The sequence below is a fragment of the Lissotriton helveticus genome, chromosome 2_1 (genome assembly GCF_964261635.1).
Source record: "Lissotriton helveticus chromosome 2_1, aLisHel1.1, whole genome shotgun sequence".
Lineage (NCBI taxonomy): Eukaryota > Metazoa > Chordata > Amphibia > Caudata > Salamandridae > Lissotriton > Lissotriton helveticus.
This window is the reverse complement of record NC_136059.1, coordinates 786,744,336-786,757,070: the sequence shown is the minus strand read 5'-3', so window position 1 is coordinate 786,757,070 and position 12,735 is coordinate 786,744,336. Positions and strand designations below refer to the sequence as shown.

At 42.5% G+C, this 12,735-nt stretch overlaps 1 protein-coding gene across 7 annotated transcripts in view; it reads right to left on the bottom strand.

Moving 5' to 3' along the window:
- APC (APC regulator of Wnt signaling pathway) overlaps positions 1-12,735 on the bottom strand; it is an 897,802-nt gene that overhangs the window by 103,902 nt on the left and 781,165 nt on the right. For all 7 annotated transcript variants that reach the window (XM_078675503.1, XM_078675505.1, XM_078675507.1 and 4 more), the window contains 3 exons: positions 12,248-12,343; positions 9,317-9,456; positions 400-477 (listed from right to left, as the gene is read on the bottom strand). In XM_078675503.1, coding sequence (XP_078531629.1) covers positions 400-477; positions 9,317-9,456; positions 12,248-12,343 — 314 coding nt within the window. The remainder of the gene's footprint in view (positions 1-399; positions 478-9,316; positions 9,457-12,247; positions 12,344-12,735) is intronic.

Sequence of the window (12,735 nt, the reverse complement as noted above, 5' to 3'; positions counted from 1 at the left end):
TGGCAATTGGGGCAAAAGCTGAACAGCATGTTTTCCGTCACTCGTGGATGGTGTCCTTTAGAATGGAGGCAAAGAAGTTTTGGAAGGTTGGGCCTGGACGGGCGCTGGTCAATGACCAGCCGATATGGTTTGGTTAGGAATCCTTTAGATTGGAGAGAAAAAATTAGCTTCTGTCCTGGAGTTGCGATATTGACGTCCGAGCCCGATGGCAGTAAAAAACAATCTAACAAAGGAGCTGAGCAACATACGCAATACACAATGGAGGAGAAGTCACTATACCTCGTGACTCGGAATTCTGTGAAGAAAAACAACTTGTAACCGTCCGAGCCCAAAACTAGCTATGAATACACTTATTTTAGTGTGAACAATACTTAACGCTATTCACAGAGACCGCATTACCTGCTGCAGATCTTCACTTTCAGACTTCAGCTGTGCTACGAGGGCTCTCATGCAGCCTTTCATGGAACACAAAGTGGCCTGGGAGGAAAACATAGGAATGGTTTTTAAAAATCATGGGGTGACAGGTTTCAGACATTTTTATTTGCATGCTGTACCAATATGGAAACTAAAATGTAATCGCTTTTTAACTATTTACATGCAAGATTTCATTTTATTACATCAATAGACATGCCACTATAAACACCAGAACTCTACATAGCACTTAAGGACTTTGCAGACTGAAGACTGAGGTGCACCTGTTAAAACCAGTGTACTAGGAACATAGATAGTCTAACAAAGTGTTACATTTTAACTGAATCTTAAAAGAAATGATGTTCAAGTACTACCTCCCTAGATCTACCCACAAACAATTACTGATGCAATCTTAATTTTTACTCCAACTTTCTCAGTGAAGCATTTTATAGGCAAAGAAAAGATGTAACCAATTGAGTATTTAAGTGCAAGTGATCAGCAACCTTGTCACATTTACCTGAAAAGGAGTGTGCCAATTCAGGTCCCAACTATGAAGTGTAGCGTTATTGTATCGTAAAATACTGTATAAATGATTGCAGATTTGTGACTGGCTAAAAAGAACAAGTTACTTATCTTCGGTAAGGCTCTTTCTGGTAGAGATTCAATCTAGCCACAGATTCCTCACCTTTTGAATATTTCTCAGGCTATCAGGCAGGATCTGGAAAGTTTTCGGGAGTACCTTTGCGAGCTGAAAGGTTGGTGCCTTGCAGCTTCGCACGGACATCGTTCTACTCCAGATATGATTTACAGGGTCTACATAGATGCAGCTCAGCGCACTGTCAGTTGCTATTGAGACTTCCCGTTATAGTATGGACCTTGGGAGAAACCACCACTAGATCCTCCATGTTGCCATCTGCTTATGACCATAGTGATGCTAATCACTCTTGAAGAGGTCTCATATGTAGTCTGGCATGTGGTATTATTGCTATGCAAGAAGCTATCATACCTAGAAGGTGCATCATCATGGTCACTGTTGGGCGACGATGTAGCTGAATAAGATCCAGTTAGTTCTGGAGAGTGAGAACCCTTAGTGGATTGGGGTAAGTTTTTGCTGTTATTGAACTGAGTATTTTCCTAGGTATGGAGCGGCTGTAGGTGGGCTTTTGTTGCATTCACTGTGAATCGCAGTCTGTTAAAAGATTGATAGTGATTTGGGGGTCCTGTAGATATTTTTGGTTGCTGAAACTCTTGATGAGCCAATTGTCTAGATGAAGGAAAACATGTATGTTCTGCCTCCTTAGGTTTGCAGCTACTACTGCTAGACATTTTGTGAACACATATGGAACTGTTACACTGAATGGTAGTACCCTGTATTGATAGTGGTGTTCACTTACCACAAACCACAGGTATTAACGATGCGCCAAATGGATTGGTATATGAAAGTATGCGTCCTTCAGATTTAGTCTTGTCATGAAGTCGCCTCCAGTAGTTGTATTATTACATACTGTAGTGTCACCATGTGATAGTGTTTGAATAGGATGTAGTGGATGTAAATCTAGGATAGGACGTAGCATGCCATCCCTTTTGGGGATTAGAAAGTATAGGAAGTATACTCATTTTCCTTGATGTTTGAGTGGAACAGGTTCTCTAATCCCTTTCTGTAATAGCGCTTTTATTTCTTCCTTTGGCAGATGTAAATGCTGTGGTTTGAGGTTGTGTTTTCTTGGTTGGCTATTGGTTGGCTGTTTTTTGAGTTCTAGGCAATACCCTTATCTGACAATGTCTAATACCCTTTGGTCTGATGTTAATTCAGGACACAGCCGATGGAATTGCTGTAGTCTTTCCCCCGACAAGTGATATATGAACGAGGGAAATGGTTAGTAATTCACTGCTTGGTGTTTGAGGCAGGCTTTGCCGGCATACCTCGACCTCTGCCTCTTGATTTGTAATCACCTAGGTAGTAGATTCTTCCTGACTGTTGGTGGAACTTCGTATAACATGTTTGGTGTTACATTTGAGTCATTGGTAGCTCGGGGTCTTTTGGGTGTTATTTTTGAAGGCCCCTCTCCCTTGATAGCAGTGACAAGGCGGGTATTTGTGGCTAATGGACTGTAATGCTCTCATTGACTTTGTTGTTTGTGTCATTTTGATTTGGTCTAGTTGAGTATTTTCTTAAGGACCAAATACAGGTTCACTATCAAATGGTACACCGGATATGTGGAGCCATGCACGTCAACATAGCATAATTGAAAAGTTGATTCTTCTGGCTGTTGTGTCTGCACAATCTAGTGCACCTCTCATGGTTGCATTTGAAATTTATTTTCCCTCCGCAATTAAGTCTTCCTCTGGTCTTTTATGGATTTGGGAGATCTTGCAAAAGATCTTCCATTTCAGCCAATGTTGCCCAATTGTATCTTGACAAAAGGCCCACTGAATTGGTGATGCGCCAATGATTTGCATTGTTAGATGCTAACCTTTTCCCTACTGCATCCATTCTCTTACTCGCCTTGTCAGAAGGAGGAGCTTCCACTGTACCAGAATGTTATGTGTATAAGCTCCTTCCTCTGGAAGCAAATTCCCCTCTCCAGAAAATCTACCATTCACTTAGGCCTTTAGAACGTTTGATAGATTATTCTACAGGAAGCAGCAATCATTCACCAGTGCTCTTCAAGCATGTGCTGATCCTAAAATCACATTTTCTGTAAAGACTAATGTTATATCCTACATAATTATATAACATGTATTCTAGCCCTGCTGCCACTAGCTGCTCAGCCAGAGTGTGTCTTGGTATTAGAATGTTGGTGTGCCTGTGATGCGTGGAATGCCTGGGTGACTGAGTGGGATGAATGTGGCAGTTGGAGATGGGCTGAGCAGCTAGGGAGGCTGCTCCTGGTGGGGCTGGTACCACACTAGGCTGGCTGGAGTACAGAGATGTTGTAACCTTAACTGAAGGCTGAATAAATAATTCCTGAGAATACATCCTGGCTCCTGGTGTCTTTCGACTAAGGACACAACATTATTTTGGAGACGAGGACAGTCTTGAACCCCAGAGACTCTTGGTACATCAAAGAAACTAAAGAGTAACCAAGAGATCCTACAAGCAACTACAAGAAACAAGCATTTACAATGCAATAGGTCTCGCAGCATTAAAATTTGAGTTACTGGCATTGTAAATGACAATGCTTTGCATTAAATTTATTTTTTGAATTTGCAATTGGTATGTTTAGAGATAATTGGGGGGTGGGGCCACTGTTCAACAGCTGACTAGCAAAGAAATAAAAGTTTTTACAATGGCCAAGGGACAAAAACAACAATGTGGAAAAGGTTCATTTTCGTTTACTTAATGCAATTTTATATAGCGCGGACTTTGCTAGAAGGCGTCAGAGCGCTTGGCATGGGAACCTGTTGCAAAACATAAGGATTTAGGATTGCACGCATTACGTAAAGATACAAACAGAATTACAAATTGTGTAAGAGGTGTTGGGGAGCTCTGGGCTCCTTCTTTGGCATTTCCCGTTCATTTTCGTTACTTAATGCAATTTTATATAGCGCGAACTTTACCCGAAGGAGTCAGAGCGCTTTACTTAAGAGACTGTGGCAAAGATAGGGACTTAGGATTGCATGCGTTGCATAGACATACAGGCAGAATTAAAGGTTGCAAGTGTGCGAGTTGTAAAGTCACGCGGGGAGTGGGGAGACTCGCTCACAGAATGAGTCATTGCCCTTTATATGTCTCTGGCGGGCCGGATGATTCTGTGTGAATGGTTGGCTCGGGGGTTTAAAGCGGGCTTTACATGTATTTACACAATATATTGTGTTTAGATCAACACCAAAAAGTGCCCAGTGCACTCGCATCCCTAAAGGGGCCGGATGGTGCATTTGGTTCGGTTTATTTTATTTTATTTAATGCATTTTTATAAAGCGCGCACTTTACCCAAAGGTGTCGGAGCGCTGTACAATAGAACCCGTTACGTTACATGAGAGAACTGTTGCAGGAAATAGAACAAACAAAAATAGCATGAACAGACTGTATAAGGAAAAGTAAGAATAAATATGACAAATTAAATAAATAAATAAACAAATTGTACCAGCCTCCTTCGGCGTGGTTCCACGGCTCGTGTGGTAACATCATGGTGGGGCCGCCTCCCTTGACCACGCCCCCTCCCGTGCTCCATGCTGGGGGCCAGTAGAGCGAATGTAAACCATGGCCGACAAAATGGCGGCCGCGGCCAGGAACATGAGTGCGTCCTCTGGGTTGCAAGCGTCCGGCGGGTCAGGCTCCGCGAATGCGAGTGGTGCCGAGCCTGGAGGTCATGCTGGCCTCCGGGATCCTGGCGGTGGTGGCAGAGAGCCGCCCAGAGCTGACTGGAGGGGCAAGCAACTGCGTAAAGTGCGGAGCGTGGACTTGGATAAGCCCTGGACCCTACAGATGCCCCGCTGTTCTTCCTGTCTGTGGGAGGCAGATTCCAGCCCGTGCTCCCGCAAGCCGGACGTGGAGCTCGACACCGAGGACTGTGCCGGGGGGCCGGCTCTCACAGGAACGTAAGAAGCGAGCGGCGCAAGCGAGTCTGCTGTGGCCGGGGGAGCGTGTGGTTAGGGGGTGCGGACAGTGTGAGGCGCTAAAGTAATGTCAGTGAGCGGCCCTAGTGTGGCATCGGACAGTGTGAGCTGCTCATGGAGGCTCGCATAGACTGGGAAGAGGGGTCACATTGTGGGGTACTGATTCGTGGTTGAAGAGCGATGGGTGCTGGAGGGGAGAGCAGACAGTGGGGACTACTTCGGGGTAACGGACTGTAATCAGTGCGCCCGTGTGTATGTGTGTGGCGGCGGGGGGCGGGGTGTGTGGTGACGGGGCGCTTTATGGGAGAATTCCCGCGCGCGCTAACGGCACACACTTGATGTGTGTGTGCTTCACAGGAGACAGCGCCTGGCCGCAGCGCTCGTTCGCGTGCGCGTGCCACTTTCAAATCGCCTCCAAGGCGATGCGCGCGGCCAGGACTGTCTCCTGGGAAGCACACATGCCGACAATAGGGGCTCGGCGGAGACGCGCTTCGCGCGGCTAGCCGAGAGCTAAAAAGAAGGTATTTCCAGGCAAGCCAGTGCCAGCCCCACCAGTGTCCTTCCAATGGGCAGCCCCAACAAGCAGAGTCATCACCAACTGACACTACAGCCTGGGAATACTACAGCGACTGAGTTGGAGGAGTAGCACAGCTACAACCGATTTTGGGTGTTCCAGCCACCGAGGTCTACAGTGAGTTGGTGGAGTAGTTAAACTACAACCTCACCTGGAGTTCCAGCCACTTGGTAAAGTACAAGAATGACTGAGTTGGATGGGTAGCGTCGCTACAACCAGGTGTTGGTGTACCAGCCACATCACACTATTGTGTGAAGTGTGCCTTTTAAAGTAAAGTGACTGTAAAGAGTTCAAGGCACAATTCTTTGGCATGTCCTGTCAAAAAAAAGACCAGATGGTGGAGTTACACTCACAGCGTTCTACTGAGCTTATGGTGTATTTACAGTCAAGATACTAATTTGGGATGTGTAGTTACAAAGAACAAGAATTTGTCACCTAACAGCTTGTAGTGACAACACAGTGTGTTTTTGTAGTAGCAACATTTTACTGCGTGGAATGGCTGCACAGAGAAAGTTAGCATTTGTTGTGTTTAATGGCAGTTGCAGCGATCCAAAGAGCCCTCAAAACTACAATGACAGTGTTATTAGCGATCTGTTTCTAAAGTTTTGCAGTCTTCATAGCCTGCTTGAAGTGACTGTGCTGATGTGGAAATTACATCTTGCCTGGAGATAATGATAGCTGCAATAGTTTTTTTTTTTTAAAAACACATTTGCCAGTCTGCATGACGCTGTGGAGTCAGACTACTTCGAGGGGGACAAGGTGCCGCTGCTGAGTTTTGCGGGCGACTTGCATGTGTTTTGCATGCGCAGCGTGTGTTTCTGCCTCACATGTGACAATCAGCGTGGCAATCGTTTTGTGGTATTTGCTGTTCACCAGTGACATGGTGTATTTTCGAGGCACTTTGAAAATGGTTTTTGGCAGCCCCGGCTGACTGCTGATGGTTATTCTCCAGGTTTCAAATTCTACTCTACATTCACGCGCTTACCTGCGCGAGCTTCTGGTCACGAGCAGTCCTACGGCATAGTTTACAGTCTCTACTTCGTCATCCGGTTCTTCTGGACGTTTGGTGCATGGACGCACCGTGAGCCACTCTGTACGACGTCGACAACGTGCTGCCATCTTGTGGTGTCACCTTCAAGTGGTATCTTTCTGAAGCAATGCCGTTTTTCTTATTCCATTGGAATGTGTTACTCCATCGTTTTACCAACCACGGTGTTAGTGCCTTATGTTAATAAAGTTTTTTAAAGTCGACATGAGTTATGCTAATACGTGGAGTGCTCGATCTCCTTTGCTTCTGATCGTTTTTTTAATTGGAATCTCCTTAAGAAAACCTCTGTTTCTTCGATGTCAGGTGTAATGTACATTCAGCATATCTTTAATTTTGAACAGTTTAGGTGTTTCTGTTTGAGTTTCTCCGCTTCAAGTATGTCGGAGTCCATCTGTGCTGTGAGGTTTGGCTGTATTATTTATCTGCACAGTTCTTCAAGTAATTATCATTCTACATGTTGCAGCACAGGTTTTGATGTACCTTTGTTTCATATATGTCGAAGGAAATGAGAAAATAGTTGTGAAAATAGTTTGCGTTGTTTTGTTTTCTCTTTTACAGGGAAAGTGATAGTGATCACAACTCGGGTGAGACATCGCTCACCGGTGTGTTTCAGAGCGTTTATTGTTTTGAGTTTAGAGACAGTAGTGTAAATTCTATTTAGAGTTTATTATGTTTTCTTACAGCCTATTAATGTTGTGATGCCACGGGTTAAAGTTTTTAGACTGTGGTTTTCACTGTTCCTTTACATGAGGGATGGTCTTAATCCTCAGTCAGTTCCCTTTTTGTATGTTTTCAATGGGAAAGTGTCTTACTCCAACTCTGGGGTATGTAACTTCCACAACGGGGTTGCTTCAAGAGTTTATTAGTGTGCTGCTCCTACTTTGGGGTATGTAATCTTCACGAGGAAGTTACTTCATGAGTTTGTTCTCATAAGTGTGTATCTGGGTGAACTCCTATGCGGGGTTGGTTGTGGGATCCCTGTCTTAGTTGTGCACAGTACCTTTATGGTTGTAAATATGGGTGACGCCCCATTTGGTTGGTTTTTCCTATTTTTGGGACTAAGTTCTAGGTAATTTTACCTTTAGCACAGAGTATTTGGAACTTAATGCAATGTTCTGAAGTGTTTTAAAAATTCTCTTTTGAAGGGGGATGGGGGGTTTTGCAATTAAGTTGTATTTATCTTAACCATCTTTCCTTTACAGCGTGTTTTTCTCTTCTGATGTTTTGTCATCGCTGCATTCTAGAGTTTAGAAATATGTTCTAGTAATGATTTTTCATCGCTGCATTCTCGAGATTCGCAATTTCTTCTATTGTTGATTTTCACCGGTTTTAATGATTCCATCCTCTTTGATGCGATTTTCATTTATTGCATCTTTGTGATTAGTAATGTGTTTGTATTGCAATGTAATTGTTTTCTTTTGTTTAAAGAAAAAGAGGTAATGTTATATCCTACATAATTAGATAACATGTATTCTAGCCCTGCTGCCACCCGCTGCTCAGCCAGAGTGTGTCTTGGTATTAGAATGTTGGTGTGCCTGTGATGCGTGGAATGCCTGGGTGACTGAGTGGGATGAATGTGGCAGTTGGAGATGGGCTGAGCAGCTAGGGAGGCTGCTCCTGGTGGGGCTGGTACCACACTAGGCTGGCTGGAGTACAGAGATGTTGTAACCTTAACTGAAGACTGAATAAATAATTCCTGAGAATACATCCTGGCTCCTGGTGTCTTTCCACTAAGGACACAACATCAAACACCATTTTCCTCCCTTCTCCAAGCAATTAGCAGTTGCCAAAGTGCAGTCTTAAAAACAAATAAAATCATTAAATGCCTTTACAGCTGGTCAAGGACTCAATTGCTCCACATTCATACTGTTAAGCTGATCAATTCCCACAGTTCTGGGGAGAGGGGGGAGTGACTGCATGGGCATGTCATCACTAATTGTTCATCCAAGCTTGTTCAACAGGGTTGTATATCTGGCCACCAGTGTTAAAACGTGGCAATGAATAACTCATTCAATCTGCAAAGGTTACTGGCACATCATCACAAGACTCAAATAGCAATATATTTCCGCCACATATACCTTCTGAATATTAAAGTGAACATCTTACATATCTACACGAGGGAAGCTCTGTAGAACTAATCTGGTTCGGAAATACGATCACTTAGAGACAGTTCTCACCGCATTTCCAAACCATTTAATTTTCTACAATCTGTAGAAATAGTTCTCTCATAGAAGGCTCGGTGGCGACATTAAAGACATGTCAATACTAAGGGACTCTACCCAGTGGATTTAATAAGGTGAACAAAGGCATTTTCTAACCTGTCTTATTGGTCTATTACTTCTAGATTTCTCGCATAGCCTCATTTTAGAGTAGAACAATTTAAAGGCTGAGTGCACTTTCATCATGAAATAATCTCGGTTTTCTTTTACTCAGAGATAAAGGTCTATCCTAGTGCATTAAGGGGATTGGATAAAACAGGTATGAGGCATTTGTCTACCTCAGCTAGCATTTCTTTCCTATGGTTTTTTTGCACAGCCCCACTATGGATTAAACCAGTGAAAATGGTGTGTGCTTCTAAACAGGGGTTTGATAGCTCCTTATGGAGTTAACTGTGCTCCTCAAGTACACGGACCATGCTGGATTTGATGAGGTCAACAGGTAACATTACAAATCTCAATACCACACTGTTCATAAAACATGCCACAAGATATAAAACTATATACCTTATTGGCCACGTCTCCAAATGTCAAATTTGTTAGAGCCATTCCAGCATATCGTCGTAACGTAACACTGTAGTGGTCATCAGTAAGACCATACATTTCACAGTCAACATGCAATAGTTCTGCGATGGCCTGTAATCCACCTGTGGAAACAGAAACAAAATCAAGAGCCTTTAACTTTTATTATTGAAACTCAATTTGACAAACAAATTACATCTCTTGAACAATAGGGATAAATGCAGAGTAACCTGCGGGTACAAAACTAAACAGGTATTTGCAAAGCGTACAATTGAGCTTGTCTATCAGGAGAAGCATGTATAAATCCACCAAGATCACTTCCTTTAGTAGAGTCAGCATGGTGACAACTAGTGTAGAAGCCACATTTTCCCTTCCATGGAATTTTCTACTGATAAGGCTGCCTTCCCCCCCAAAATGGTCTTTGCACTGTAAATTAGTCCACACGAGCCAAGAGACCTGCAGTGAGGCATCCATCACAATCGAATTGGGGGCAAAGATAAGAAGAGATAAGAGGAAGAGGATTTACTTGTACACCTTATTCTGGCACCAGAAATGGAATGACTACAGCGCTTGCCTGACCAAACAGTCTCCTGCTACCTGGCATCGCAGATTCTCCATACACTTGGAGTTTATGTGAATAACAGAATCTAAGAGAATGAATATGCATGTCATGGAATGGCAAAAAGAAGAAACCATTTGGTCGTATGATGAGCGCTCATCTGAAATGGAAAGCATTTTTGGTAGATGGAAGACAGCATGTCCTTACAGGCACACTCTTTTGTAGCTCTAGTGCCTAGAACTGCCCTCAATTACTGGATCACTGGGATTGGAGAAGTCAGTGATATTGTGTATTATAATTGGAAGGTCAGACTGTGTAGGGCTTGGAATACTTTTTTTTTTTTTTTTTGCACCATCTTCCCACAAGTGTAACTTTTGATCAACTATAAGATATGGACAGACAAGTACTGACCTTTCCGAAAAGCTGCCACCACTGTCAGACTCTGGAAATGCATGAAATTTGACTTCATGCCAAGAGGCAGAACTTTTCACTGGCAGTCTAAGTTTCAGATCTTAAATCACAGTTTCCTTCATGATGGCTGGTATAAGAAAAAATGTGCCTTTTAAGTCCATGATGCCCATCCAACCTCTATGCTGTGATCAGGGATAAATAGAAGTCACAGTAGTGTTAACTAGGCGGCGAAGTGAGCTAAAGAACGATGATGGATACAACCCAGATCTGTGACTGGGGGTGAGTATCTGAAAAGCTTCAGCGCTCAGTCCATCATATCCTTGTGTTTGCTTTGTGTTCACCCTAAATTGGCAGGGTATGCCCAGACTTGGGTTTCTTGCTCACTTTGCCACTGGATTCAAGCTAGCCTGGCTGTGAGGGGTGTTACACCGAAACTGGTCCCAGGATGCTTGTTTCCGGTTCATGGAAGACCTGGCTTGGCAGTTCGGGCTGGACTGTTCCCATGGGCACAGGGTCAAGACTGATTTGCATATGGCTGTGTGCTGCCTGAGGTGGCGAAGTGAGCTAAAGAACGTTGGAGTCAACCCAGATCTATGACTGGGGGTGAGTGTCTGAAAAGTTTCAGTGCTCCGTCCATCATCTCCTGGTGTTTGCCAAATTTCATCTATGGCTTTCCACCACAAATGGGACACTTATCAAAAGCAGCTAGATTATTTGATAAAAAGGCAGCTGTAGAGGGTCAAAAATGAATAAAATATCTTAACTCCAGAAAAGAAGGAGGTATATAGTAAAGCACTAAGATAAATATCACGTTTCAAATGTCGAAACACAAAAAAACAGAAGTTTAAAAATGACAGGGTTTAACTATCTTTGCTCCAGAGAGTGAAAAATTTAACTGCCTCGAAGACATTGCTAGGATTCTGAAACAGATCAGCATCTCAGCAATTATAATATAGAAAGAGATAGCTGTATGCACTATTTTGTCTTGTTTAGTGAGAGGGTAGGAATTTAAAGTGACCTTTCAGCCAAATGGGTTTGATTATGTTCTAATACAAACAGAATTTCCTTTTCATGGAAAATGCAATGTTGCCTGACAAGCAGGTTTTCTTCAGGAGATCAAAATTATTCATAGAAATCAAAGACTATTCAATGATGAAGAATTATAGTTGGTTTCTACGTAATGCACACAATTGTAATTATGTCAATGGTTACCTTAACTGTTTTAAAGGAAACACACAATAAGTTAAAGATCTATACACCTGACTGGAAAGAAATTCAAGATCCATAAGAGATGAATACTTAAACACAAAGTAAACGATTGTTAATAAAGGTAACTATATTGCAGGCAAAAGTGTAACCGATCACAATCTCAACCTCTGCAAGAATATATGCACCTTAAAATGGGTATGATGGAGAAGGCTAGTGTCAATGGATTTCCACACGGGTTAGGAAAAATTACCTTTTGTTGTAATGAACGTGGTTTAAAAAATGCAGTTTGGAATTTAGTTTAAATGATATTGAGAGTCCACAGGATGTTTCTTTGAACCTTTGATGATGCCAGAGAATGATTCTACTAAGCATGTGAATGTGTTGATCTATTATTGGAAAACAATATTGTTTGCCAACCAAGGATGCAAGCATATTTATTTGTCAAGTTGCACTTTGCTACTGATGTGTTCCTATTATGACAGAGGGTTTTCAATCCCAAACTGAAGCTTTATAAAAACCTCCTCTTAGGTCAATCTAAAATCAATGGCAAACAGAATTGGTAAGAATTTCTTCTGACTCTTCTAGATCTATCCCCCCGCAATGCAGGTCAAGGCTAAGCAAAATGCACAGTGGTAATAACCACTATCAGGACTAATCTTTCGCCAAGCACAAATACAGATATCATGAATTCAAATAACCGTCAAGAATGTTAAATAAAACAACTTTCAATTTCTTACCAAGCTCATTCATTGCATGCCTATGTTCCTCATCAAATGAAAGCTTCATGAGCACACACACAGCAGGGCAGATCTGGTGTTCCGCTGGAGCAGGCACTAGAGCAAGAAAGCTCACCATTACATTCTCGTTACATTAATTTAAAGTGTTTCAAATTAGTAATATTTTCTCTTCCAAGTTATTGAACATATTCAAAATAGAAGACATTGAGCTTTAATTGTTTAATGCGTTAGACTTTACTAATATTTCAGGGGCAAACTGACTTGCATCCTACATCAACATGTCTCTACTCAGGGTTATTAATTAATATCTATAATTCACTTCCTTAACTCTGATTCTTATCCTAACATTTTCAGCACATATTCAAACAATTGCCCAGAAGCATCTGTAGTTTGACATCCTATCTAAATGAAATCAGATGCAATATTTTATGTAGCCGAAATAAATAAGCAGAGCAAATGCCCATAGACGTAGGTGCCCAACTGAGCGC